Source organism: Panthera uncia, chromosome B4, assembly GCF_023721935.1.
Source record: "Panthera uncia isolate 11264 chromosome B4, Puncia_PCG_1.0, whole genome shotgun sequence".
Taxonomy (NCBI): Eukaryota; Metazoa; Chordata; class Mammalia; order Carnivora; family Felidae; genus Panthera; species Panthera uncia.
This window is the reverse complement of record NC_064809.1, coordinates 130,042,392-130,068,630: the sequence shown is the minus strand read 5'-3', so window position 1 is coordinate 130,068,630 and position 26,239 is coordinate 130,042,392. Positions and strand designations below refer to the sequence as shown.

Below are 26,239 nucleotides of genomic sequence, written 5' to 3'. Positions count from 1 at the left end.
CAAAAGTGGATGGCACCTGCCACCACATCCAGGTCTCTTCCTTTCCTCCCACTGCCATCAAAGAACCTCTAGCCTCCCATCCACGTTCCCAGGCCTGGTCCTCCGCTGAAGTTATCCTCCAGGCATCACCTCCAGAAATGTCTTTCTCACTCCTTCATGTATCTTTCCCTCCAGCTGCAGTTTCCCAGCTCAAGTCCCACTTCCTCCTGCCCCTTCCCGTGACACCCAATGGAAGGCCTCCTGAAGGCCCAGGGCACTTAGTCTTGTTGCTAAGCAAATACTGACTGTCCTACTAAGTGCCAACCGTTATCCTGGCCCTGGGGATACAGAGGTGAACCAGACAGACACAGGCCCTGCCCTCAAGGGGTTCAGCCTAGTTTCCCAGGGAGAGGAAGTGGTAAACACTTTCTACACAGTGGGGTAACTGGAACAATAAAGTTCATTTGGCTTTTAATCAGATAACCCCTAAGAGCAATTTAATTCTTCTGTGGGTGCATGTAATGTCATCTGGCCAGACCAGCCTGAAAACTCAAAAGCCAGGTGAGCCTGCTTCCCAGAGGCGTTGGAGGTCTGCTTCAAGCCTGCCGCTCCTCAAAAGTATTCCAGTTTCGACAACGAACTTGCCCCACCCGTCAGGATCAAGCCTCCACTTCTGAGCCTGGCTCCCAAAGCCTGTTGTTCACGTGGCTTCAACTTACACCCCGGTCTCCTCTACCACATCCCTCTTTATAAACCTTCAATTCCTTTTACCAGAACCCACTGTCACCTCCTGCCTTTTCTCTGGCACTCCCCTGTGCCACCCATGCGTGGTCCAGGAATGGCATCCAATAAATGCTTGTTAAAGGAATGAGATGCCCATGCACCTGCACCCCGCAGCTGACTTAAGTCACCCGCCTACAAAAGCTTTCCTGGCAGCATGACCCCTGCTGCTCAGAATTCTACTCTTCACTATCAATGATCAATAAGGCACTATGTAATAGAATTTTAGACATTGCTATTAAATTAGGTCACTGTCTCTAAGAATGTTATAAGCACCCTGAAAATAGCGGCCATGACACTACAAACCACATTAGAAAGAAATAAGCCTGAGATCTTAACAATCATACCAGGATTTACTGAGACGGGTTAAGTTTTGTCCCCCTCAAAGCAGTTATCTTGAAGGGTTATGTACTTGTTCCTGTAATGTTTTCTTGGCTCAGGCAGCTTGGGAACTCCTCTTTCACACTGCACTTTCACAGTGTGCTAAGGCATTTTTCTCAATATCTGCAGTCTTTCTTCCTTTCTTTTAATGTTTGCTTATTTTTGAGAGAGAGACAAAGAGACAGAGTGTGAGTGGGGGAGGGGCAGAGAGAGGGAGACAGAATCTGAAGCAGGCTCCAGGCTCCGAACCATCGACGCAGAGCCTGGCGTGGGGCTCGAACCCACAAATCGTGAGATCACAACCTGAGCTGAAGTCGGATGCTTAACTGACTGAGCCGCCCAGGCGCCCCACTACAGTCTGCTTTCTTAAAGCAACAATGATTTGGATGTGAGTTCCAAAGGATCGGTATTCTTTCCTGACACTGCCTTACACACGGTGGGTTCACAGTCCTCACTAGCACTGACCACATGAGGCAGCGGGTCTAGAGCTCTGGGCAGGCCACTCACCTGGCTCTGGGTCACACCTGTGAGAGAAGAAATTGGGCTAGATGGTGTCAGCCCGTCATCTAACATTTTAGAGCAAGTTTAAAGAATTAGTAAATCCAATTTCAACAAAAGAGTAATTTGGAAAATACCATGTGGGACAACTGTATCAAGAAACAGTCTCTACTTTTTATTGTTAACTACAAAAAGGTAGACGCCAATAATGCAGTGACGGAAGACAAGAAGCAATAAAGGAAATGCTTTCACAGTCAGAAGGAATTTTCAGAGTATGCTAATGGGCTCCCAGAAAGGACATGTGCAGGGCACACCTTGCTAAGGCAGGATTCCCCCATTCGACCAAGAGCTTGAGCAGACCTAGCAGAAAGGCAGGCAAAGGCACAGTTATGCCCGTCAAACACAAGGCGCTGTAGTGAGTGAAGAGAAAGTTTTAGAATGTTCATGTGGTAGCAAAATCTCCCATTTGGGACTAATGGCAACTCAAAGAAAGAAACTGGGATAGCTTCATGTTTGTCTTTTAAGGAAGGGGTGCTAATACAGAAACCACAATAGGAATTAAGCTTCAAGAGGGTTTTTGTATGTTTTTCATCCAAATACCACAGAAGGCAGCAATCTAACATACCATGGCTTCCAGTTTAATAAGTGAATTTTTTTCTCAGGGTTTGGCTCCTTGTCAGTATTTTTACTGAAGTAAACCTAACTCACAGCAAGACTCATAGTAATCGAACTCGCTTTCTCAAAAATTTTTAGCTTATAATAAAAACTGATTCACCATTAAGACATCCCCAAGTGGTCCCTTCCTACACTGGACAAATACTTATTTTACAATATCCTTGTTCATTCAGCAACTATTTATTGAGCACATACAATGTGCCAGGCACTTAGGACGCAGCAGTTAAAAAAGAAAGAAAAAACCCAACATGGACTTAGTCCTGCCCTCATGAAGCTAATGGAGTAATTGGGGAAAGAGACAGTCATTAGAGAGAAACACATAGAAACATCCACTGAGACTGTGGTAAGTGCTGTGAGGGGCATGATACTGTGTGTGCATGTGCTGGGGGTGCAGACCTGTCAGGGGGGAGAGGGGTGTTCCCAAGGGAGTTACCTATAAACTGAGGCTAAAGGAAGGAGGCCTAAGGACAAGGGGGTGGGAAGAGGAAGTGGTCTAAGCAGGGGGAACCACATCAGCAAAGGCTACGAAGTAGGAGAAACCTGGCTGCTGAGGAACTGAAATGCGGCCAGGGTGGCCAGATCACAAAGACGAGGGAAGTGAAGTGTGAGAGGAGGAGTAGCAATGAGCCTACCCAGCCACAGCCCTGCAGGCCCTGTGAACAGGTTTCTTCTTTGTCCGCAGAGCATGGGAATCCGCTGCGGGGTTCAAGTGGGAATGTTAGATTTCTATTTTAACAAGGTCACTGGATGCAGAGAACAGAGCATGTACGAGAAGCCCGGATGCAGTCCATGCACATACTGCTGGTTCTGTTAACTTCACTAGTATCGTCAAGGTCCATGCAGGCCACAGACCACACTCATTACTTTAACAGAGAGGCTTTAATATAAAGAATGGCTAACCAGGTATAAAATTATTAACTCACTGACAAGTCAAAAAGAGGGAGACAGAGAGAGAGCACACCAGTGCTGTCCTAGGCTGGGGAACCGAGTGAAGAAGTTCCGCCATGGACCTCTGAGTAGGGAGGGGGCTGTGGTGGGGTGCCAGCACCTCGGGGGGTGCAATAAGGCTGGTCCTGAAAGTACTGGGGAAACTGGAAGATGGATTCAGCTGCTGCTACGGGAAGGAACTGCTGCTGCTGTTGGAGCAAAGCAGTATTGCTCAAGCGACCCTCAGGGGAAGATGAAGCAGACAGGAAGACGCAGGCTCCTTCTTCCTTCTCTGCACCGTCCCCCCTACCCCCCACAATACCTAACAAAGAGCCAGGCGGGCAACCAGAGGTGGGTGGTAGGATCCCAGCTTCAACATTACAAAGAGCACAGAAGGCTGAGCTTGAAGCTGAGAAAACACACACTTAATAACTGACAGACCACATAAAAAGTGCCTAACATAACTTTACCAGCCACTGTTCCTTCCAACATAGCCGGATGACTCACTAACCAAAGGTATTAAATCCAGGATGCCAGTGATTTTGCTAAGACACACCAATACTTTAGGTGCCACTAAGAAAAGCTGCCACCAGTGAGACTGCCAAGTCTCCACGAACTGTTAAGATGCATCCTTACTGCAAAGATATTAGAGGGTGAAGAAGAAAATGTAGATCTCAGAATTGACAAAACAGCTTAGTATTCTTTAGCAAAATGTCAAATTTAATCAAAACAAGTCACTTCTGTAGAAAACTGTGACTGAAGAAACCAGATACGGAAAACTAGGAGCTCTAAGAGGGACCTGCTTTACCTAATTTTTTTGTTTGTTTTAACTTTTTACTTGGAGATAACTATAGATTCACATGCAGTTGTAAGAAATAAATACACAGAGATCCCTACTCTCCTCCAATGGCAAATCTTACGTGATTATAGTACAATGCCACAAACAGGAAATTCACATTGATGTAATCCACCAACCTTACTCGGATTTTACCAGTTTCATATGTACTCATTTATGTGTGTATTTAGTTGTCTGCCATTTGCCGCATGTGGATTTGTATGACCATCACGCCACAGTCAAGATACGGAACAGTTCTGTTACAAGAATCCTGTGCTACGCCCTTTCATAGCCACAGCCACCTCTCTTCCCTACTAATACTAATCTGCGTTTTTTTTGTTTGTTTGTTTTGTTTTTTTAATTTGAGAGACACAGTGCACACACGTGCGCATGGGGGAGAAGGGGCAGCCGAAGAGAGAGAATCCCAAGCAGGCTCCATGTTTAGCATGGAGCCTGATGTGGAGATCGATCCCACGACCCTGGGATCATTACCTGAGCCAAAATCAAGAGTCAGACGCTCAACCAACTAAGCCACCCAGGTGCCCCTGATCTGCATTACTTTTAAGGCGAAGACCTTATTTATTATTTTATCATTATTTGTCACATTGAGTTTTCTTCCATATTTAAAGAGTGATTAAAGAATATGGCATCTCAGTTGGCTTTGGGTTAGCTATTCTTATACAGTAGTGCACTGCAAAATGGTAAAGACCTTTCCAGATAAGGAAATCTTTTTTTTTTTTTTTAATTTTTAAATGTTTTATTTTTGAGAGGCGGGGGAGGGGCAGAGAGATGGGAGACACAGAATCTGAAGCAGGCTCCAGGCCCTGAGCTGTCAGCACAGAGCCCGACATGGGGCTCGAATTCATGAACCAGGAGATCACGACCTGAGCTAAAGTCAGTCGCTTAACCAACTGAGCCACCCAGGTATCCCGGGAAATCTTATTTTTCAAGGAGGAGATGGCACCATAACCCTATCAAGTACTAGTCGTGTGACCGTTGCATTCCCACACTCTCGTCTTCTCCGCCTGAATCTCTGCAGCACTGAATGTTAGCTTCTATAATTATCACTGTGATTGGTATTATTATAGCCTGATTATGTCTCCCATGATCCAGTTTTGCTATCCTCTGATACATTTTTCACAGAGCAGCCAAAGCGATTTTTATAAAAATAAAATCCAAACATGCCAGTGCTTGCTTAAAATCCCTCCATGACTTTCCGGACCAAGCCTCATTTCCGGAGCCTGCCATTCAGACCTCTTCAAGGCCTGGCACTCACTTGGTCGCCAGCCTCTCTAGACCCAGGGCAGGCAGCTCCTCGTCACCTCCTTCCCCTGGACCGCTGCTCATACCTTTCATACTCAGGGTGCTGCCTGCTTGGCAAAACCTCCGTGATGCCCTTCACTGTAGGCTTCGTGTCCCCTCACTAAGCGAGTGCTCTCTTTTTATTGTGATAAGTTATCTGTGACATAAAACTTAACCGTTTTAACTATTTTTAAATGTAGAGTTCAGGCCTTAAGTACTTTATTTGATTTTAACACAAGTTTATTACTCTAGACACTGCACACATTGCAGTATATAAGTTACCCATGAAAGAGAAGAGGAAAATAACAGAAGTTACAAACTAGAGAAGACACAGTGTCATTTAATAGGAAGGGTTAAGCGATTATTAACAGTTAAGACCCGAGCTGTCCAATATGGTGGCCACTAGCCACATGGGGCGATTTAAATGAACTAAAATTAAATAAAATGTGAAAATTAGTTTCTCAGTCATACCAGTCACATGTCAAATGTTCAAAAGCCACATGTGGCTACTGGGCACCACACTGGATAGCACAGATGTAGAATATTACTTTTCTTTTCTTTTTTTGAGGGGCGGAGAGAGAGGGAGAGAGAGAGAATCCCAAACAGGCTCCATGCTCAGCATGGAGCCCAACGTGGGGCTCAAGGTCACAACCGTGAGATCATGACCTGAGAAGAAATTAAGAGTCAGACGCTTAACCAACTGAGCCACCCAGGCGCCCTCAGAATATTTCTATCACTGGAGAAAGTTCTACTGGACAGCACTGCTTAAGACTATTTTTAAATGAGGGGTGCTTTGGCTCAGGTCATAACTCACAGTTTGAGTCTGAGCCCTGCCTCGGTCTATACACTGACAGCTCAGAGCCTGGAGCCTCCTTCAGATTCTGTGTCTCCTTCTCTCTCTGCCCCTCCCCTGCCTGTGTTCTGTCTCTCTCAAAAGTAAATAAGTATTTTTAAAAAGAGACTTTTTATTTAAAAAAAAATTTTTAATGTTAATATATTATTTTTGAGAGAGACAGACAGACAGACAGACAGAGAGCAAGCAGGGGAGGGACAGAGAGAGAGGGAGACACAGAATCTGAAGCAGGCTCCAGGCTCTGAGCTGCCAGCACAGAGCCCGACACAGGGCTCGAACCCATAAACCGCAAGATCATGACCTGAACTAAAGTTGGCCACTTAACCGACTGAGCCACCCAGGCGACGCAAAAAGAGACTATTTCTAAATGAAATGAAAAATACCCAGCTGGTGAAAGGCAAGGCACATGGGCAGGAGCAAGGCCACAGCCACAAGGGAAGCTGATGCATGTTGCAAGCATGTAGAAACCCGGTATACAGAGACCACAACCTTGGCCTGTGTCCATACCCAAAGGCCATAAAAACTCCAAGCTAATCTGTACCCAAAGGTATGCTTTTAAGTAAATAATACATGCTGGCAGTAAGGACACTAATCAAAGTGCCAACAGCAGTAGGTGCAGAGGCTAAGAATGGAATGGTTAAGACGGTGAAGGCATCAGGAAGCCAGCAAGGCCTCTCCAGAGAGGACCATGTTCAGAGTGTTAAAGAACAGACTTCAGTTAGGGAGACAAGGTGAGGAGGGCGTTCCAGGCAGGGTCCAAGGTCACAGAGCTAGTAGGTGGCAGAGCTGAGTTTCAAACACAGGTCTGCTTCGCAGTGATCTTGACCAGTCTGCCAGATTGAGGACAGTGCAGGAGCAGAACAATCTGAGGCAGAGAGTGGGTGGAGCCTTAAGAACAACTAGAAAATGACAGGAGAAGGGTCTAAGATAAGCAGGGGCACAAAAGGCTTTGTCTTTCAGGCTAAATTTGGACTTTATCTTGGTGAGGAAGCGCTGAAGAAATCTAGTAAGCAAAGTAACTGAACAACCACATTTCCATTTCAGAGCTAGCCTTCCCTGCACGTGGAGGAAGGCTATCTGGCAGGAGGAGAGGACGAGAGGACAAGAGGACAGGTGAATCAGGAGGCAGTGCAAGGTAAGGGAAAGACTTTAGGCTCCGGAGTCAGCCCAGCCAGCTCTACCCAGCACACCACGTTGGACACGGGTTCCCCTCCCTGTTTCCTTTGTGTGAAAGAGGGTACCCCATTTTGCCGGGGGTGAGGGACCAGCCTCTTCTGAGAACAGCTGCCAGAGTTCTGACAACACCCTCCTGCCGTCCTCTCTGGGACAGGGGGCTACGAGGACAAGGCAGGCTTGGAACTGCCAGGGCCTCTGGCTGCCAGACTGAAGCAAAGCACGAGCCAGCTCAGCCTAGACGTACAGAGAAGGGTGGGGCCCCAGGCTTCCTAGTACACAGGCCGGTCCGTCCCTCTATCGGTTTAAAGGTGTGCGCTTGGTGTAGGCTGCCTGCAACTCAGACCCACAGTAAGTTTGTGGTAAGGATTACATAGGACACACGTAAAGCACCAAGCATGCTGCTTTATGAATGTCAGGTACTCAACACGGGTGGTGTTTGTGGTGCTACCAAAATCGTTTGGGCACCAGAAATGCACCTGAACCAAGGCCTGCACAGTGAGAATAAAGAGGAAAGATGAAATCTCAGAAAGATACTCGTAGAGAAGTATCCAAAGTGCTTGGTGATGGGGCGCCTGGGTGGCTCAGTCGGTTAAGTGTCCGACTTCAGCTCAGGTCATGATCTCACGGTTCGTGGGTTCGAGCCCCACGTCAGGTCATGATCTCACGGTTCGTGGGTTCGAGCCCCACGTCGGGCTCTGTGCTGACAGCTCAGAGCCTGGAACCTGCTTTGGACTCTGCGTCTCCCTCTCTCTCTCCTCCTCCCATGCTCGTGCTCTGTCTCTCTCTAATTCTCAAAGATAAATGTTACAAAAAAAAGGGGGGGGGGGCTTGGTGACTGACTACCTGAGAAAGGCAAGAGAAAAAGAAATGGGTGAGACAGTCATTATCAAAGGAGATGTTTTTGCCCATCAGGGGACATCTGTGAACGTGAGGAAAACCTATTTGTCACAACTGAAGGCACAGGGTACAACTGGCACCTAGTGGGTACAGGCCAAGGATGCTACTCAACACCCTACAATGCCTGGGACTGGCCCCCAAAACAAAGTATTAGCCAGTGTCAAGTGTCCGTTCCAAGGTTTAGAAACTGTGGTCTGAGATGATTTCCAGGTTCCTAGACTAGGGTCACTGGTAAAGACTGGGTTGTCAATCAAAGGGGAGCACCCAAGAGGAAGAACAGAGAGGTCTGGGGCTGGGGGAGGCACAACGCAGGGAATGAGCTCGGTCTGGGATGTGGTAAAACTCATGTGCCCATTGAGGCGCCCAGACAGACCTGCTGAGTAAGGGCTTGGAAACATATCAGAGGAGAGGTCGAGACGTAACAGGAGTCGGTGTTAAAGTGCCAAGGTAGAATACCAGGTCCGAGGAGTACTGAGTTTCTCCAGGGAGCATGAGGAGAGGATGGCAAAGGACAGGTCCGAGGATGATATAAATCTTAGCAAATCATGGCGTATAAAACCATGACATCTTCCTTATAATTGAGTTAACGTCTAGGACAGATGCATATAAAAGGACGCTTGTTACCAACAGTATGTCAACAGTTCCCAATCCTCGCCTTTATTTACAACTTTAACACCACCTCAACTGCAGTAAAGAGGAACACTGAGGAAGTGTCCAACTCATCTACCTGTTTTAACCACTGAAAGCAATGCCTGACAAATGCTAGAGAAAATAATTTTGACCAAAGTGCTAGTAGTGCCCGGTAAATCTGGAAGCAAGATGGAGTCACAAACTCTCTTACCACTTTTAAGCAAAGACTGTCCAAGACACACATCTTCAAAGCTATTTTATAAAGATAAAACTCTGTATGTTCGGCAAACAACATTAATGGGCTTGCAGGGTGGGGGGTGGGGAACAGTGCTGGGTGTTAGTTCGGGAGAACAATGATCAGAATCTACATCCCCACAGTATGTCACGGAGGACAGGGCGTCTTTATGCCCGCGGTCATGTCCCACTTGACTGTCGGATCCGTGCAGCAAAACAGTCACATGGGTACTGTCATCTCTGCTTTATAGTCGAAGAAACCATTTCAAAGATTTCTGTGATTTGCCCATGCTCACAGAACTTGTTACAGGGCAGGGAAGGAGGACATGCCCTGTGAAACCCGAGAGGCAGACAGGAAGCAGGGAGGAGTACCAGGCCCCTGCTTTATATATGAAAATAAGGGCCAGGCCCAGAACGAGAGTGACAAAACACGCACTTTACATGCATTAGTCTTTCAATCCTTTATGCCTTGGGTTCTATTATCATTCCCATTTTAAAGTGAGAAAACTGAGGTTCAGAGACTTTAAGTAAATTACTAAGTTTTACACATAGTAAGTGGCAGAGCTGAGTCTTAAACCTAGGTCTGTCTGATGCCCAAGCCCAAGTTCTTAATTTATTCTTTGTCTTTTGTTTAATGCTGAATTTTCCAGATTGTTTTGGTAAGATGAAGGTTTGGGCTGTTTCTATTGCCAGCCAGATGGGCTACATGTCCAAACAGGCTGGAAGAAAGGAAAGCTGGGTCTATTTATTTTGTTATTACTCTCTATTAAGTATATGATTTGGATAGAGAGGGGCCAGCGTAAGCTGTCATTAAAGCCTCTGTGCTTGAGAACTTAGGGGGAAAGCGAATGCTCTAAAGGAAGGCTGCGATCAACATAGACTACAATAAACTGGGGCTCTCTTAGTCAGCTACTCACATTTTGAAGTCTTATCAATAGGAGATTAGGGACAGAAACATTAAATGGCTGACACGTTTAAAGAGAACCTAATGTGGGAAAGAAACATTTTTCCATCTGGCTCAATTACTTACATGCCAAGAAAAAAGAAAATGAAAAGGAGCTGGGAATGTTGCTGCTGTGCTAAACATGTGAATATGCTTTCACATGCCACCAAACCCCCCTTTAGCCAGCTCTTCGGACACAATGTCACGTCTGCAGCGGCAGAAGCTTTCCCAATGCCAAAGTCATGGGACAAACAAAGATCCCTGGGCCTGCCTTTTCCTTCTCCCTGTTTCAAGCATCTCTCATCTACAAAGAATTCAAAACACATGTAAAAATAAGTATTTAGTACTTGAATTACTTTTTGGATGAAGACTTGACATTTCTGTTATTCTTCTAGTCTTAAAAACAATAAAACTTCTGGGGATAATTTTTAAATAGTTTTTATTCTTAAATATTTAGTGCACACAAAAGAACACCCATGTACCCACCACTCAGTTAAAGAATGAAACCTTCCCAGTACCCAGAGCTCCTTGTATCCCTCTATGACCCCACCCCTTCCTACCCCATGAGTTAACCACCCCTCAGCTAAAGGCCTGTCAACCCCTAGCTTTACCACAAAATGCTTTAGAGCCTAAACAATCTATTTTTTGTTTTATGCATTTTTATAAATGGATTCATACTATTTTATTCTTCTGTGACTTGCTTTTCTCACTCAATACTATGTCCCTGAAATTAATTTATGTTGTGTTACAGTTCATTCATGGAAATGCTGTACAGAGTTCCACTGTTAACGTACCACAACATATTTATGCATCTTTCTTTTGATGGACAGTTAGGTTTCCAATTTGAATGACGGCACACAATTGTCGCTGTAACATCGGGTACCCGCCTCCTTTACAAACATATGTAACAAGAGTTCTTCAGTGACGTAGGTTCTTAAAGACAACTCGAACTGCTGGGTCACACTGTCCATGTTTTCCACCTCCACTCATATTGCTACATTATTTTCCGAAGTGATGAGTACAATTTACGCTCTCACCAGAAGAGTATAACAATTCCTGTTGCCCCATATCCTCACCAATTCTTGGTACGGTATTTTCCAATCTTTTAATTTTTGCTAATTTGAGGAATAAAAAATGGTATCTCATTGTGGTTTAACTTGCATTTCCTTGATTACTCATTAAGTTGCACCCCCCCCCCCAACATTTATTGGCCATTTAGGTTTTTTTCTACTGTGAAATTCATGTTATTTTCCTACTAGGTCTTCTTCTTATCAATTTGTAAGAGTTCTTTATGAATTCTGGATACAAATCCTTTCTTGATATTATGCACTGAAAATATTTTCCCTTTAGTGTAGACACTTTCATTATAGTGTCATTTAATGAAGTTCTTAATTATAAAAAATATGAATGCATCAACATTTTCATTCATGATTTGTGCTTTTGCATCATGTTTAAACATCCCCATCCCAAGATCATAAATATTCTATATTTGTTTCTGTAAGTATTAAATCTTTCCATATTTCTATGAATCCATTTGGTATTTATTTTTGTATATAGTGTGTCTGATTTGATCCTTACACACAGAGGGAAAATGATCATGTAAAAATGGAGGCAGAAATTGGAGCATTACAGCTACACGCCAAGAAACCCCAAGTATTGCCAGCAAACACTAGAAGCTAGGAAGAGACAAGGAAAGATTCTCCCTGTTGCCTTCTAGAGAGAGCCTGACTCTGCCAACACCTTGATTTTGGACTCCCAGCCTCCAGGAATGTGGGAGTGTAAATTTCTGATGTTGTAAGTTACCCAGCCTGTGGAATTCTGTTGTGGTACCCCCAGAGACTAATCCAATCCCATGGAGTGTCCCAGCACCTTTTGTTTAAGAGTCCATCCTTTCCTCTGCTAACCTGCAGTGTCAACTGTCACCTTTCCCTACTGATTGGTAAGACCGGTGCTGTCACAGATTCCATACACATGTGGTCTGAATCTAGGCTTTCCACTCCCGATCTATCCATGCAGTTTTACAACACTGCCTTACTTCTACAGCTCTGTGTTAAATCAGGGTAGGGTAAGTCCTCTTGCTATTTCTGTCCTTCCCTCTTCCGTATAAATTGTAAATCAGCTTATCAAGTTTCAGAAGAAATTACTGGCACTTAAAAAAAAGGAAAGAAAAGCTGGGATTCTTATTGGAATTGCTTTGAATTTAAATGCCAATTTGAGGAGAAATGACATTTTCATCCTTTTTTAAAGTTTTTTTTTATTTTTAAGTAATCTCTCCACCCAACGTGGGTGGGGCTTGAACTCACGGCCCCAAGATCAAGACTCACATGATATTCCAACTGAGCCAGCTAGGTGCCCCAGAAATGACGTCTTTAAATTACTGAGCCTTCTTACCAAGTCATGACAGAGCTCGATGCTTATTTAGGTCTTATTTAAATGTCTCCTAATATTTTCTCCCATGGAGGCCTTGTTAGGTTTAGTCCCCAAATTCTTTCATTTTCTGTTGCTACTCTAATGATACTTAAAAAAACAAAAACAACTATGATTCTTTTTTTGCTTCTCTTTTTATTTGAGAGACAGAGACAGAGAGAGAGAAAGAACAAGCAGGGGGAGGGGCAGAGAGAATCCCAAGAAGACTCCACACTGTCAGAGCAGATCCCAATGTGGGGCTCGATCCACGAACTGCAAGACCATTACCTGAGCCGAAACCAAGAGTCAGACACTTAACCAACTGAGTCACCCAGGCACCCCTAACAACTATTACTCTTAAACATAAAAAAGATGAAATGGTGATCTTTAGAAATAGTTCCTAGTCATATATTCATGGCTAGTAACCTCTTGACTGACCATCTCATACAGAAGTCAGACATTTTAATAATGATATTAATCTACTATTTTAGTGCTCATTATGTGTTGGACACTGCCCTAAATATGTAATCCTCACGCCTCTGAGGTAAATTCTATTAACCTCATTCTACAGGTGAGGGAACAGCTGAGGACCCAACGAGGTGGCTCTGGAAATAAAAACCAGTATTTGGCTCCACTGCATAATTTTTTTTTTAAGTTTTATTTATTTTGAGAGAGAGCGCGTGAGTGGGAGAGGGGCAGAGAGGGAGAGAGAGAGAATGTTAAGCAGGCTCCGTGCTATCAGCACAGAGCCTGATGTGGGGTTTGATCCCACGAACCAGGAGATCGTGATCTGAGCAGAGATCAATAGTTGGACGCTTAACCAACTGAGCCACCCAGGCACCCCGCACTGCCTAACTTCTTAAATACTATTGTATTGTCCCCTTGTATTGTGGTAGATGAGAACAGTAAAATCCACCTTAACTTCAGAATCCAAGAAGAATAATTATTTTCTAATAATCAAAATCCCCTTAGGCTGCCCAAATTCACACGGGTTCTCCAAATCAAAATAGCACTGACACTGCATTCAGGGATTCAAAACTACTTTTCTGATTAATTTAGAAGAAAATACTTTCTAGGTGATAAATACCCAACACTTTTAATAATTATATTTTAAAAAAATTAAATCATATAGTAAACCAAGAATGTCACAAAAGCTGGTATTTACTTATTTCTGTTTGTTACAATGGTAATTTTCAGATAATTACTCAATTACTTAAATATTCTCAATGTTTATATGTCAATTTTCAAATTAATGACTCACTTTCAAGTAATGGACCTCACTCAGACCCTAAAGCTTCTAGGTTGATGGTTATTACTACTTCTGTGGGCACACCAACATCTGACTAATCTTGTGCTTTCGGTGATTACATTACTGCTTTGCGTGTAAATTCTTTCTTAATATATTAGTCACAGAATCAGCATATTCAGAGTACCAGTCATCTTTTGACCTCTAGTCAATACCAAAGGATTCTTTTCAATTTTGATGAATACAAACACGATCTCACCTTACGTTAACAAATAATCTATGAACGACCTCTACTTATTTAATTATTTTTGTGTTCTACGATGCTACAAATACTTACTAAACTTCTTCCAAGCACTTGGCGTGTATCATTGAACACAACAAACACTGACAATTTTCCCTATGAGAACAAGCCAACCAATTGAAAAAAACAGGCCCAGCACCTTCCAGGTGTGGTTCTGGAGTGGCTGGGAATAGCGGATCAGCCTATTAGATCACATGTGTGGAATACATCTGAAATTAAAACCATCATCAAAATTAATGTATGCTAGGCAAAGTACCCTTTGCCTGCATACGGTTTTCAAAATGGGTACGTGGAACAATGCTGACTGGTAAGATAAAAATGCATCAGTACTTTCAATATAATAACTGCAAGGGTCTCCTTAATATCAGTAATTTCGCTGGATGAAAGAAAATAAAGATTAAAAACCAACGGCCTTTTTCCTATGCCCAATTCAGTGAACTGTAGGCATCCCTACAAAACCCCAGTAATTGGCAACTTATTAAAAAAAAAAAAAAAAAAGCAGTGGCAGTGGCCGCAGAGAGAGAACAACAGCAGGTTGGTGTAAGTATAGCAGGGCTTCTTGATAGCTCCAGGCGGCTCTGCAGCTGCTCTGCAGTCAATTATTCTCACAAAAGAGCATCCACGAGGCCAGGTAGCCCCCGGGTTGGTTACACAAGTTCTCATTCAGAGATACATCATGCTTACAAATAGTGGCACAAGCAATAAAACCCAAGTTCCACAAACTGCTTTGCAACACATACAATTTACTCCAGCTAATCACTTGGAGGCTTTTTCTGAATACGGTGGAACAGAGGAAGCAGAAGGGCAGGTCAACAGCCAGCAAGATGTACACTGCCCAGGTTCCACCAGCCCCTGGGAACCAAAGCAGCAGTAGGTGATTCTGGATGACTGACCACAGCATCTTCAACCAGGAGGAAAAGAATTGAACCTGAGTTCCCACTTTACCCTAATGGTCTGTGAATAAGTAGCAGACTCTCAGGTTTCACAGAACGGACCAAAATTTGCATTAGAAGATCCTGCCCCACGCCTGGGTGGCTCAGTCGGTTGAGTCTCCGACTTAGGCTCAGGTCATGATCTCACGGTTCATGAGCCCCGCGTCGGGCTCTGTGCTGACAGCTCGGAGCCTGGAGCCTGCTTCGGATTCTGTGTCTCCCTCTCTCTCTGGCCCTCCCCTGTTCGTGCTCTGTCTCTGTCTCAAAAATAAATAAACATTAAAAAAAAAAAAAAAAAAAGATCCTGCCCCATACGTCCTTCTCATAATTAAACTACCAAGAACCCACAGAGACTAAAATACAGTACCAATGGCTTATAAAATACAAAGACTAGATGTTCACAGTCCCTAAAAACTTAAAGAGATGTGGCAATATATAAAGACAGTTAATGCATTTTGCTCAAAATTTTGTATTATAATATTTCTTTTCTTTTCCTTTCGTTTATGGTAGGGGTGAGTAGTAGAGGGCTGAAGAAGGCAATGCTATTTGGGTAGAAAGAGGGCAAGAAGGAAAACTGAGGAAGAAATGGAAAGGAGAGAGAGACACATCATAATGGGCAAAAGAGACAAAGTAAGGGTCCACCCCACAACTAACACTCCTTCTGGATTCTAGATCACTGCACCCTGCAGAAAGATGGGGCCAGAATTTTCAGCAGTTTCTGGAGGCACTTCTCGGCTGCACCTGCCATGTGGCAGGAAATGAAAACAAAACATACAATCGCAGAAGCAGAAGGCCTCACCACATGAAAATGTTCTGACGGCTGAACCTAAGGCTATATAAAGAAGATACCAGGTCTCAAAAGTTCACCTCAAATGCAGAACTTACTGTAACTGTAAAGATTTTCCATAAGTGGCACTGATCAAAGTAATCATTAAAGAATTTATTGGGCTCTCTTTCCAATTTTGTCTCTTTCACTGCACACTTGTAGATTTCTGCATTCTTATGACATACCTGAAAGAGATCAAAGTAGAACCAAAGGGTATTCTCATGAAGCTGATTTCTATGATGGAAGGGCAAAGATGGGATTGATGGTCAATCCAAAGATGGATTGATAGAAAGAGGAAGGTGGTTTATATAGCCAGAAGCAATCCTGATGGGAATCCATTAAGGGGGTGAGGCAGACCCTGGGCAGGGGGGAAAACCTGGCATGTTGTGACATGTGAAGTCTTTGTGATGCACTAGAGTGTCTGACACCTGGCTGGGAAGCACCAACAGCACAGGACTGAAAATAGGGTTTGTTCTGAGCTATTGGTGAAGTTTGTTAAACAACACAGTAAACACCAATAATTAGTTCTCTCCACTTAACAAGACAGGTTGACAATCAGTGGCCACCATTTTTTGAAACCTGCTAGTAAGCTAATGCCAAACTGAAGCCTCTTCCACACACACACACCTTGGCCTCATCAGTCTCAGCCAACGAATGGACCTGATGTCCTCCTCACTAAATTCAAAAGTATGTTAAATCAAAATGTCAGTGAAAATCTGGGCAAGAAAGGCTACCAAGAAAAGACATCAGGAGTGTAGAAGACAGACAGGATGGAAGCAACGCTGAGGGGCTATAACTTTTGAGATATGTAGCAGTACCAACTCCCAGATGGATAATCAGAAAAGCAGAGTACCTCCCACCTGCAATGTCCCCCCTCCAATATTCTACTCAGGCCACGCCTATTCCTATTCCAGTAGGCTTTCTATGCATAGGCCCCGCCCCTTCAACACATCTGCAAGAACCTGAGGTCCCTATGGGCCAGAGATGTGGAGGAAACATTTTGGTCTTCAGAAAGCTATGAGGGTGACTAACCAACAGTGTGAGCTACCCATCTGCAAACTGAGAAACAAGTCATTCGCCATCTTGAAGCAATACATAAATTAGATTGAACTTTTTTATTAAAAATTTTTTTAAATGTTTATTTATTTTTGAGAGAGACAGAGAGAGAGAGGAAGGGGAGCATGAGCAGGGGAGGGAAAGAGACAGGGAGACAGAATCTGAAGCAGGCCCCAGGCTCTGAGCTGTCAGCACAGAGCCAGACGCAGGGTTTGAACTCATGGACTGCAAGATCATGACCTGAGCTGAAGTGGGACGCTTAACTGACTGAGCCACCCAGGTGCCCCACAACCAGGTTAAATTTTTAAAAATGATGGTCTCCTTTTGAAAGACAGACACCCTCTGCTTCACAATTTCCAACCCTATCTTTCATCCTACATGCGTTTATATACACTTACAGGTAGCAATGGTTCATTTACATTTCCTCACTGAGTGCAGAAAAATCACAATCTATTTGCAATTACAATCCCCTAAAAATAAGTTATGTGATTCTTTCAAATGTGAAAGGTAACAAGTGGAAATATTCTTGTTAAAACTTATAGTAGAAAGTTGGTCATTTGTAAAATAGATATGCCAGAGGCAAAAATGAAAAAAAAAAAAAAGTCATTTGGAGGTTTTAAAAGCCTACTTTGGTTTTTAAAGCAGCATTTGTAGCAGGGTATATTGGAATATAAACATCAAATTAAGTGACTTTAACTAAACTAGAACAAGTACAAATTCTCTGACTTTCAAAATCCATCAGGCAAATTTTCAAAGCCTCATATACATGATTTTCTTGGCTTATACTGCTTGAGACAAAAGTAACTTGACATTTCTTAGTGATTTACATTAAATGATCCTTCCAAGCTTAGGCAAAACTCATCTAACTATTCTAAAATTATATGATTTGATGGGCGCCTGGCTGGCTCTGTCGGTAGAGCGTGCGACTCGTGACCTTGGGGTCGTTGAGTTCAAGCCCCACGTGGGGTATAGAGATTACTTAAAAATAAAATCTTTTTAAAAATATTGTATTATTTGAACACGGGCAAATTTCCACACAGAAACGTTAGTAGACCAACACTTGAGCAGAGACAAATCTAGAATGAAACCAGTATTTCATATTCCATTATTGCTCAAGGTCCAGCTGTATTTAGTAAGAACTGTAGACAAGTGTCCCCCGCTGTGTGGTGTTTTACATCACTCTTACAAATCCGCTAAAAGCAAAACTTTATAATAGAAAGGTAACCAAAGATGTTTTAAAGTTTCCAAAACTAAGTATGCAAAAATATGTTCAGGGCAACTTTTTTTTGTGAGGGGGGGGAAGGGGCAGAGAGAGAGGGAGAAAGAGAATCCAAGCAGGTTTAATTTAAATTAAGGACTGTGTCTTCTGATTGCTGACCATTGTAATTCCTAGGAATGCAGCGTGCCTGGCACATCATAAATATCAATATAACCTACAATATATATTCTATATACATCCACATACATAAATAAAATACCTAGAAGAATATGCATTAGTTGTTAACAGTGGTAGCTCCAGGGAGTAGGACTGAGGTCAGGTGGGGAGGGATCTTAAAATGAGAAATGGGGGAACTATAATTTTATATACTTACCATGATTTAAATGTTAGGCAAGAATATTACTTTTTAAATTCTTTTTAAATTCTGAAATGATTTCAGACTTCCAGAAAAGTTGCAAATATGGTACAACGAATTCTTTGTCAGTCTCACGTTTCATCATCCCAAATACTTTAATACATGGTTTTCTTTAAAAAAATTTCTTCTATGTAACTGCCATACAAATATCAAAATCAGAAAATTAGCACTGATTTGTTACTATCATTTCATCTTCAGGCCCTGCTCCAGTTTTGCCACCTGTCCCAGCAGTGGTCTTTACAGCAAAAGGATCAGTTAAGAAACATGGCATTAGTTGACATGTCTCTTTAGTGTCTCTCAGTTTGAAATGGTCTTGCTTGGACTTCGCATGGCTTTGAAACTTTTGAAGATGATTGCAGGCTATTTAGTTTGTAGAATGTCCCTCAAATTGGGTGTGTTTGATGTTTCCTCGGAGTTTAGATTCAGGTCATGCACCTCGGCCTGAGCATCACTGAAGTGATGCTGTAGTCTCACTGCGTCCTATCATGTGACACAATTTCAACGTGTCCCATTTTGGTGAGATTCACTCAAATCACTTGCTTAAGGTAGTCTATGCCAGGCCTCTCCACTGTACTCTCTTTCCTTTTTGTATTCAATAGGTGTTTTGTGGGAAGGTACTTTTCTTTTTTTTTATTTATTTATTATTTTTTTTTTTTTAATTTTTTTTTCAACGTTTTTTATTTATTTTTGGGACAGAGAGAGACAGAGCATGAACGGGGGAGGGGCAGAGAGAGAGGGAGACACAGAATCGGAAACAGGCTCCAGGCTCCGAGCCATCAGCCCAGAGCCTGACGCGGGGCTCGAACTCACGGACCGCGAGATCGTGACCTGGCTGAAGTCGGACGCTTAACCGACTGCGCCACCCAGGCGCCCCGGGAAGGTACTTTTCAATTATCCATTCCTTGAACTCTGAATTTATTTATAAGCCCATACATAGGTTACATTGTGTGAGAACCCTTAGTTTTCTCTTTTCAACAGTTTTTTTTTTTTTTAAATAATGTTTATTTTGAGAGACAGTGAGAGTGAGAGAATGGGAGAAGGTCAGAGAGAATCCCAAGCAAGCTCCACTTTGTCAGTGCAGAGCCCAATGTGGGGCTCGATCTCACACACTGAGAGGTCAGGACCTGAGCCGAAATCAAGAGCTGGACACTTAACCGACTGAGCCACCTAGGTGCCCCTCTTATTTAACAGGTTTTAATCAATGACTTTGACATCTTAAATTCTGATAATCAAATTATCCCAAATTTGGCCAGTGGAACCCCTTCGAACTGCCTTCTGGGTCCTTTTGAAGTGTCTCCATCATTCTGTGAAGACATCTTTGCTTTTTAGCATAAGATATTCCAGGTTCACTTTGAACTTTTCTGCTCTAATCCTATAATCAGCCATTCTTCAAGAAGCTAGGGTTCCTTTTAGTAGAAAATGGTATTTAGAAGCCAAGATCTGGGCACGTGATGTGCTCACTGCTATTGGGATGCCGCTGCTCCCAGGCACTCTAACTCCTCTCTATGGAAAGAGCTAAGAAATGTATGTATGCATGCATGTATTTATAGACATGCATTTGACATCTATAGTATTTCTATATTTATTAGTACTTCTTAAAATCCGTGAGTTCACACTAACATTCTGATTCCAATCTAGTATCAAAGGGTTTATGCTAGTTTTCTCCCTTTCAGTATCTGTAACTCTCTTCTCTGACAGACTTGCTCACTCCCATTATCCTTACCATACCTATCTGAGCAATCTTTCCATATTTAACCAATCTCCCAGTGCTGCTGCCACTCCAGTCCTGTGACTGGAGTACCTGTCTCACCTCTCTTTGGCTCTGATACAACACACCAGTGTCTCCCTGTATGTGTAGGCCTCCTCATCCTACTTGGGCTGTGACACCCTTGGCCAGGCCACCACCTACCTTCTCTGTCTACCTATAGGCCTCACGACTGAATTGTTCAGGAAGGAGAAGATAAAGAGAAAAATACTTTAAAAATTAAATGTTTAAAAATATATTAATAAATAAATAAAAATAAAAATATATTTAAAAAAATGGTATCCATTAAATTGGAACTTGTTATAATTCAGACAGCCAAGCTGAAGTTCACTTTTGCATCACCTATGAAGAACAGGTTTGTTAAGTAAATTAATAGCATAAACAAGCTTGTAACCCAGATGTTTAACCTACTTAAGAAAACTAATTGTTTTCAAGCACTTTAAAATCAGTGGGCATATACTTGCCTTTAATTATTGTCTAATTACAAATGATTTCTATTTTCTTCATTATGGCTTTGATAACTCCTCTATTTGATTACACTTTAAGAAGTACTACTTAAACTTTATCAAGTTAAAATGCTTTTTAAAATGTCTTTATTAACCAATTTGGCTTTTATTTTTAAAGTTTATTTATTTATCTTGAGAGAGAGAGGGAGAGAGAGCATGCGCAGGGGAAGAGAGGGGCAAGAGAAAGGGAGAGAGAGAATCCCAAGCAGGCTCCACACTGCTGGAGAGGAATCCAATGCGGGGCTTGATCTCATGAACCATGAGATCATGACCTGAGCTGAAATCAAGAGTCAGATGCCCAACTGACTGAACCACCCACGCCTTTTTAAATGAATCATCTGAAATCAGGTTTTAATCATTCACACTGATTTCTCTTTTTTAGTTAACCTATCATGCTGCTCAAAAAGAAAATGCCTTCCTTTGGAAGAATCTATCACGGGTATGGAGTGAGATACGTATGGATGCGTGTACACGCTTTTTTCCCCCTTTTTGCCATGGGGGCAGTTGAATTCGGCATATTTTTCTATAAGAAACAGCCTTTTCTCCACTACTAAAAACCGGCTGTAACCTTTAGCTCATCATAGAACATCACCAAGACAGTTAGTGTGGCCTGAGGGTAGCCCCGATGTGATCCCCAAGTTCAACTGGAGCCCCAGCAGGTGAGGATGGTGGGGTTGCCAGGGCTCAGAAATGCGAGCCGACTCCCCACCCCCACCCCCTGGCCTTGCCTTGCCTTCATCTCCTTGGGTGAACGCTGGCACAGCAATGGCTGCCCCCTCCACCTGGGCAGTGGTGTGTACCAAGCCAGCTGGGTGGGTGTTTGTGGTGGGGCCTCACAGTGCCCGGGAGGAGATGAAGTTGGGAGGTTTTCCTTATGTTAAACTACGTGTAGGGTTAAATTAATACATACATACACAATAAATAAAGAAAAAGAGAGAAAACAAAACCAAAACCAAAATGTCTTTCAGTGGCCACCCAGGACTGCCCCTAAAAGCTCCCGCTCTGCGTGTCATCAGTACTTGCCTCACTGTCCTCCGTTACTTGTTATGGGTGCAGGGCTGAGGACCCCCGTGAAGCCATCAGTTCCCATCATTTGAGTCCATATTTTATTTAAGACATTCTACTTTATAAAATAGGGATTCACCCGATTACCAAATTAGTCTGCACTGCATTTCTGAAGGCTTAGGAAGAGAAGACATTCTGGAGTTACAGCCCCTAGTTCCTCCAACATCCGTGTTTATGTGGCCTCAGACCAGTTACCAACTGGTGGAGACAACTCTCCACATCTGGTTGTCGGGAGGACTAAGTAAGGCAATGGGAAGTACTGGCTACAGAATAGGCACTTCATGAATGTGAGTTCATGATCTCCATCCCCACCCCACTCGTAGCTTCGCAGAAAAACATGGTTAGCATTCAGAGCAGCCTTTCCCGATTCTGTCACACACAGCCTCAGAGAGAACCTATAGAAGAACATGGGTCGTAGTTGCCAGCTTAAACTGTGTCTATCACTGCCCCTGACCAAAACGAGGGAAACATGAAAAAAATCACCAGCGAGAGTTCTAGGACCTAAAAATGAGAAATCAATTTATCCCCTGCTCAGGAGAATAGTATCAGTATTCATGGGGGAAAGAAATGAGAATTAAATATAGTCTGTATTTTCTATTTTGACTTCCAAATAAAGGTGCCAACTAATCCTAGAGACCCCAATTAATCCTGGCCTGAGAGTTACCTGATTTTTGCCTAACCAGCTCTGTCAAGTCCCAGTGACTAAATATCAGGATTTACTATCTGATAAAAGAAGATCATGGCTGGCTCAGTCGGTTAAGCATCCAACTTTGGCTCAGGTCATGATCTCCCGGTTCATGGGTTCGAGCCCCATGTTGGGCTCTATGCTGACAGCTCAGAGCCTGGAGCCTGCTTCAGATTCTGTGTCTCCCTCTCGCTCTGCCCCTCCTCCACTCACGCTGTCTCTCTCTCTCTCTCTCTCTCTCTCTCAAAAATGATTAAATGTTTTAAAAAATTTTTAAAAAAGATGTTATCAAAAATCCATTAGAGGTAAGCAATTTTAAACACCACAGGTGTCAAAATGTGATGCACTATGGCTAGCCTAGCAGTGTGTTTAAAAAAAAAACAAAAAGAGGGGCACCTGGGGGGCTCATTTGGTTAAGTGTCTGACTTCGGCTGCCTCAGGTCATGATCTCACGGTTCTTGGGTTCAAGCCCTGCTTCATGCTCTGTGCTGACAATGTGGAGCCTGGAGCCTGCTTCAAATTCTGTGTCTCCCTCTCTCTCTGCCCTCCCCCTGCTTATGTGCTCTCTCTCAAAAATAAATAAACTTTAAAAAACCAAACCAAAACGAAAACCCAAAAAACTAAAAAGATGGGATATCTGGGTGGCTCAGTTGGTTAAGCATCCAACTCTTGATTTCCAATCAGGTCGTGATCTCCCAGTTGTGAGATCTAGCCCTGTGTGGGGCTCTGTGCTGAGGATGGAGCCTGCTTAAGATTCTCGCTGTCTCTGTCTCCCCCCCCCCCCCCGCACCTCTCCCTCTATCCCCAGCTCATGCTCTCTCTCTAAAAAATAAAAAATTAAAATTAAAAAATTTTAAACAGAATAAAAACCCCAAGAAGACAAAGAGAAAAAAAAAAATACTCTTCCCCAGCTGGGAACCAAGCAGAACCATAAAGGTCCCAATACATAAGACATTTCAAACACATGTCCTCAACATAAAACACTAGGATCAGGAGGAAATCTAAACATTGCCAGCAAATAATGCCACATGATCTATTTTTCTGTATATTCAGTATTTGAAATTTCAAATGCTTTTGGCATGTAAAATTATGTGGCTTTGGTGTGTCATTTCTTTTAAAAGCTTGAAAATTTGTTTACATTGAAGAAATGGAAGATACAATGGCATTCCTTCCAAACTGCCTCAAGAGCAAAGCCAGATATTAAAAGATACCACCAACACATTGTTGCCTCCACAAATAATCCCTCCTTCATAGAGAAGGATAAAGGGGTGCACGTGTTTCATTTGCAAAGCCTCTGCTTCCTAATAGCCTCCCAGCAAAGGTCAAAGAGCATCTCCCTTGGATTTGCATAGCACCCAGACTCTGAGTGACAGGTCACAGACCCCAGGGCCAGGGGCTAAATTCCTCACCCAACACAAGTCCAACAGGTTACCCAGAGGAGCCTACGTAACCTGAAACAGGAGGGGACTCTCCCCAAGAAGAGAACACAGTCCTGTTGGTCAAACTAGGAACTGTAAAGTCTTCTCTAACTGTGAAATAGTCTTTGTTTCCTATTGAAGGATGTGGGGGCATGAGGAAGGCAGGGGGAAAAAACAGAGTTCTACATAAAATATACTGTTACCTAAAAGACACATACTTATTCTTAAAAAGGGAGGCAGGGGCGCCTGGGTGGCGCAGTCGGTTAAGCGTCCGACTTCAGCCAGGTCACGATCTCGCGGTCTGTGAGTTCGAGCCCCGCGTCAGGCTCTGGGCTGATGGCTCGGAGCCTGGAGCCTGTTTCCGATTCTGTGTCTCCCTCTCTCTCTGCCCCTCCCCCGTTCATGCTCTGTCTCTCTCTGTCCCAACAATAAATAAAAAACGTTGAAAAAAAAAAATTAAAAAAAAAAAAAAAAAAAAGGGAGGCAACAGTCCACAGCACCCTTCCATGCCACCTATTTCTCCTCGAAGGAAGGGGTGGCACAGCAACTTCAGGAAGCTATTGCAGGAGCCTTGGGCTCCTGCTCAGGCAGTAGGACAGAGTGCGCCAGCAGGCTGCCTGGGCCACTTCCTACCTGTGTAACCTTGGACAAGACACTCAATCTGTCTGCGCTTGGCTTGAAAAGTCTTCATGAAGACTCACGAATTAACATATGTAAAGCACTTAAGAACAGTGTGCCCGGCATTCCTTACAGGAAACACAAAGCAAGTAATTTTATCTTTCTGTTATTGTTATTTTTTTAACATAATCTCTATAACCAACATAGGGCTCAAGCTTACAACTCCGAGACCAAGAGCTGTGTGCTCCACGGACTGAGCCAGCCAAGAGCCCCTCTTTCCTTTCTAACACAGAAGTTCTCACCTCCTCCAACCCAGACCCTCTCTTTCCCTATTCTTGCAAGTCATTTGCCACACACTAGTTTTACTCCCAACTCAGCCTGAACTCTCAAACATTTGCCAGCATTCCTCCTGAAGACTTCACCTCCGGTTATCTCACGCTACCTATCTAGGCTAGTCCTCACTCAGCCTCAGACGAACCCTAACCAACTGTGTTCTTCACCTTGACTTGCTGGAAAATGCCGGCAAGGCCGAAGATCACTGCAATCACAAATGAAGAAGGCTCTTCTCTCTCAGCTAAGCCCTGAGAGCTGGTAGATGTTTCTTTCGGTGGTTTTCTTCCTTTTCTTTGGAGGTGGGGGTGGGAAGACTGTTCCAAGTATTTTATTGCTCATTAGGCTCCCTTTTCTGCTCAGACTTCATCTTCTATTTTATAGAGAGGAGTGACTCCCATTCAGAGGTGAATGTCTCTCAGGGGAACTCCCTCAAATCTTTCTATTTCCAAATTTACTCTTCCCTCTCCAAGGCTAACCTGTCACATACAGCAAATCTCTTCCCACACCCAGTTCTCTTCCCGGACCCTCCCTCCCGTGTTCAAGTCAACTAACCATATCAAATGCCTACTGAGTACCAAGCTCAGTCCATGGATGGTGAGGATACAGAGCTCATCCTATACTTTCAATCGTTCTCTCTCTACTTGCTGCTTTCCCTTAGCCTTCTGATTCATGCTTTAGAATGTAAGCCCTACAAGGATAGGGCTTTTTATCTATTTCGTTCACTGTTTTATCCCTAGAGACTAGCATAGCTCTTAAAACAAACACATAAATAAGGCACTCAATATGTATTTGTTGAGTTAACCCAAGTCATCCTTGATTCATGTGTTCATTCAGCAAATGCTCTGGAAAAGCAAAAAAAACAAATAATCTGACTAAAAATGGGCAAAGGACCTGAACAGACATTTCTCCAAAGAAGATATTCAGATGGCCAACAGACACATGAAAAAATGCTCAACATCACTCATCGTCAGGGAGATGCAAATCAAAACCACAAGTTTTCACCTTATATTAGTCAGAAAGGATAGTATCAAAAAACAAGTAATAACAAGTGTTGGCAAGGATGTGGAGAAAAGGGAACCCTGGGGACACTGCTGGGAATGTAAACTGGTGCAACCACTGTGGAAAACGGTATGGGGGTTCCTCAAAAAATTAAAAATAGAAATACTCTACAATCCAGTAATTTCACTACTGGGTATTTAACCTAAAGAAAACAAAAAACACTAATTTGAAAACATACATATGCATCCCTGTTTACTGCATTATTTACAATAACCAAGATATGGAAGCAACCTAAATGTCCATGGACAGATGAATGGATAAAGAATACATAGTATTTAT

The 26,239-nt window shown here is 43.2% G+C and overlaps 1 protein-coding gene across 23 annotated transcripts in view; it reads right to left on the bottom strand.

Moving 5' to 3' along the window:
• Window positions 1-26,239, bottom strand: part of TNRC6B (trinucleotide repeat containing adaptor 6B) — a 249,989-nt gene that overhangs the window by 94,711 nt on the left and 129,039 nt on the right. Inside the window, exon 1 of one of the 23 annotated variants that reach the window (XM_049627541.1) lies at window positions 16,007-18,825. The exons of the other annotated variants lie outside the window; for them this stretch is intronic. Within the exon in view, the coding sequence (XP_049483498.1) occupies window positions 16,007-16,044 (38 nt within the window). The 5' untranslated portion in view covers window positions 16,045-18,825. Of the gene's footprint in view, window positions 1-16,006; window positions 18,826-26,239 lie in introns of those variants that run through there. 23 annotated transcript variants of the gene reach the window in all.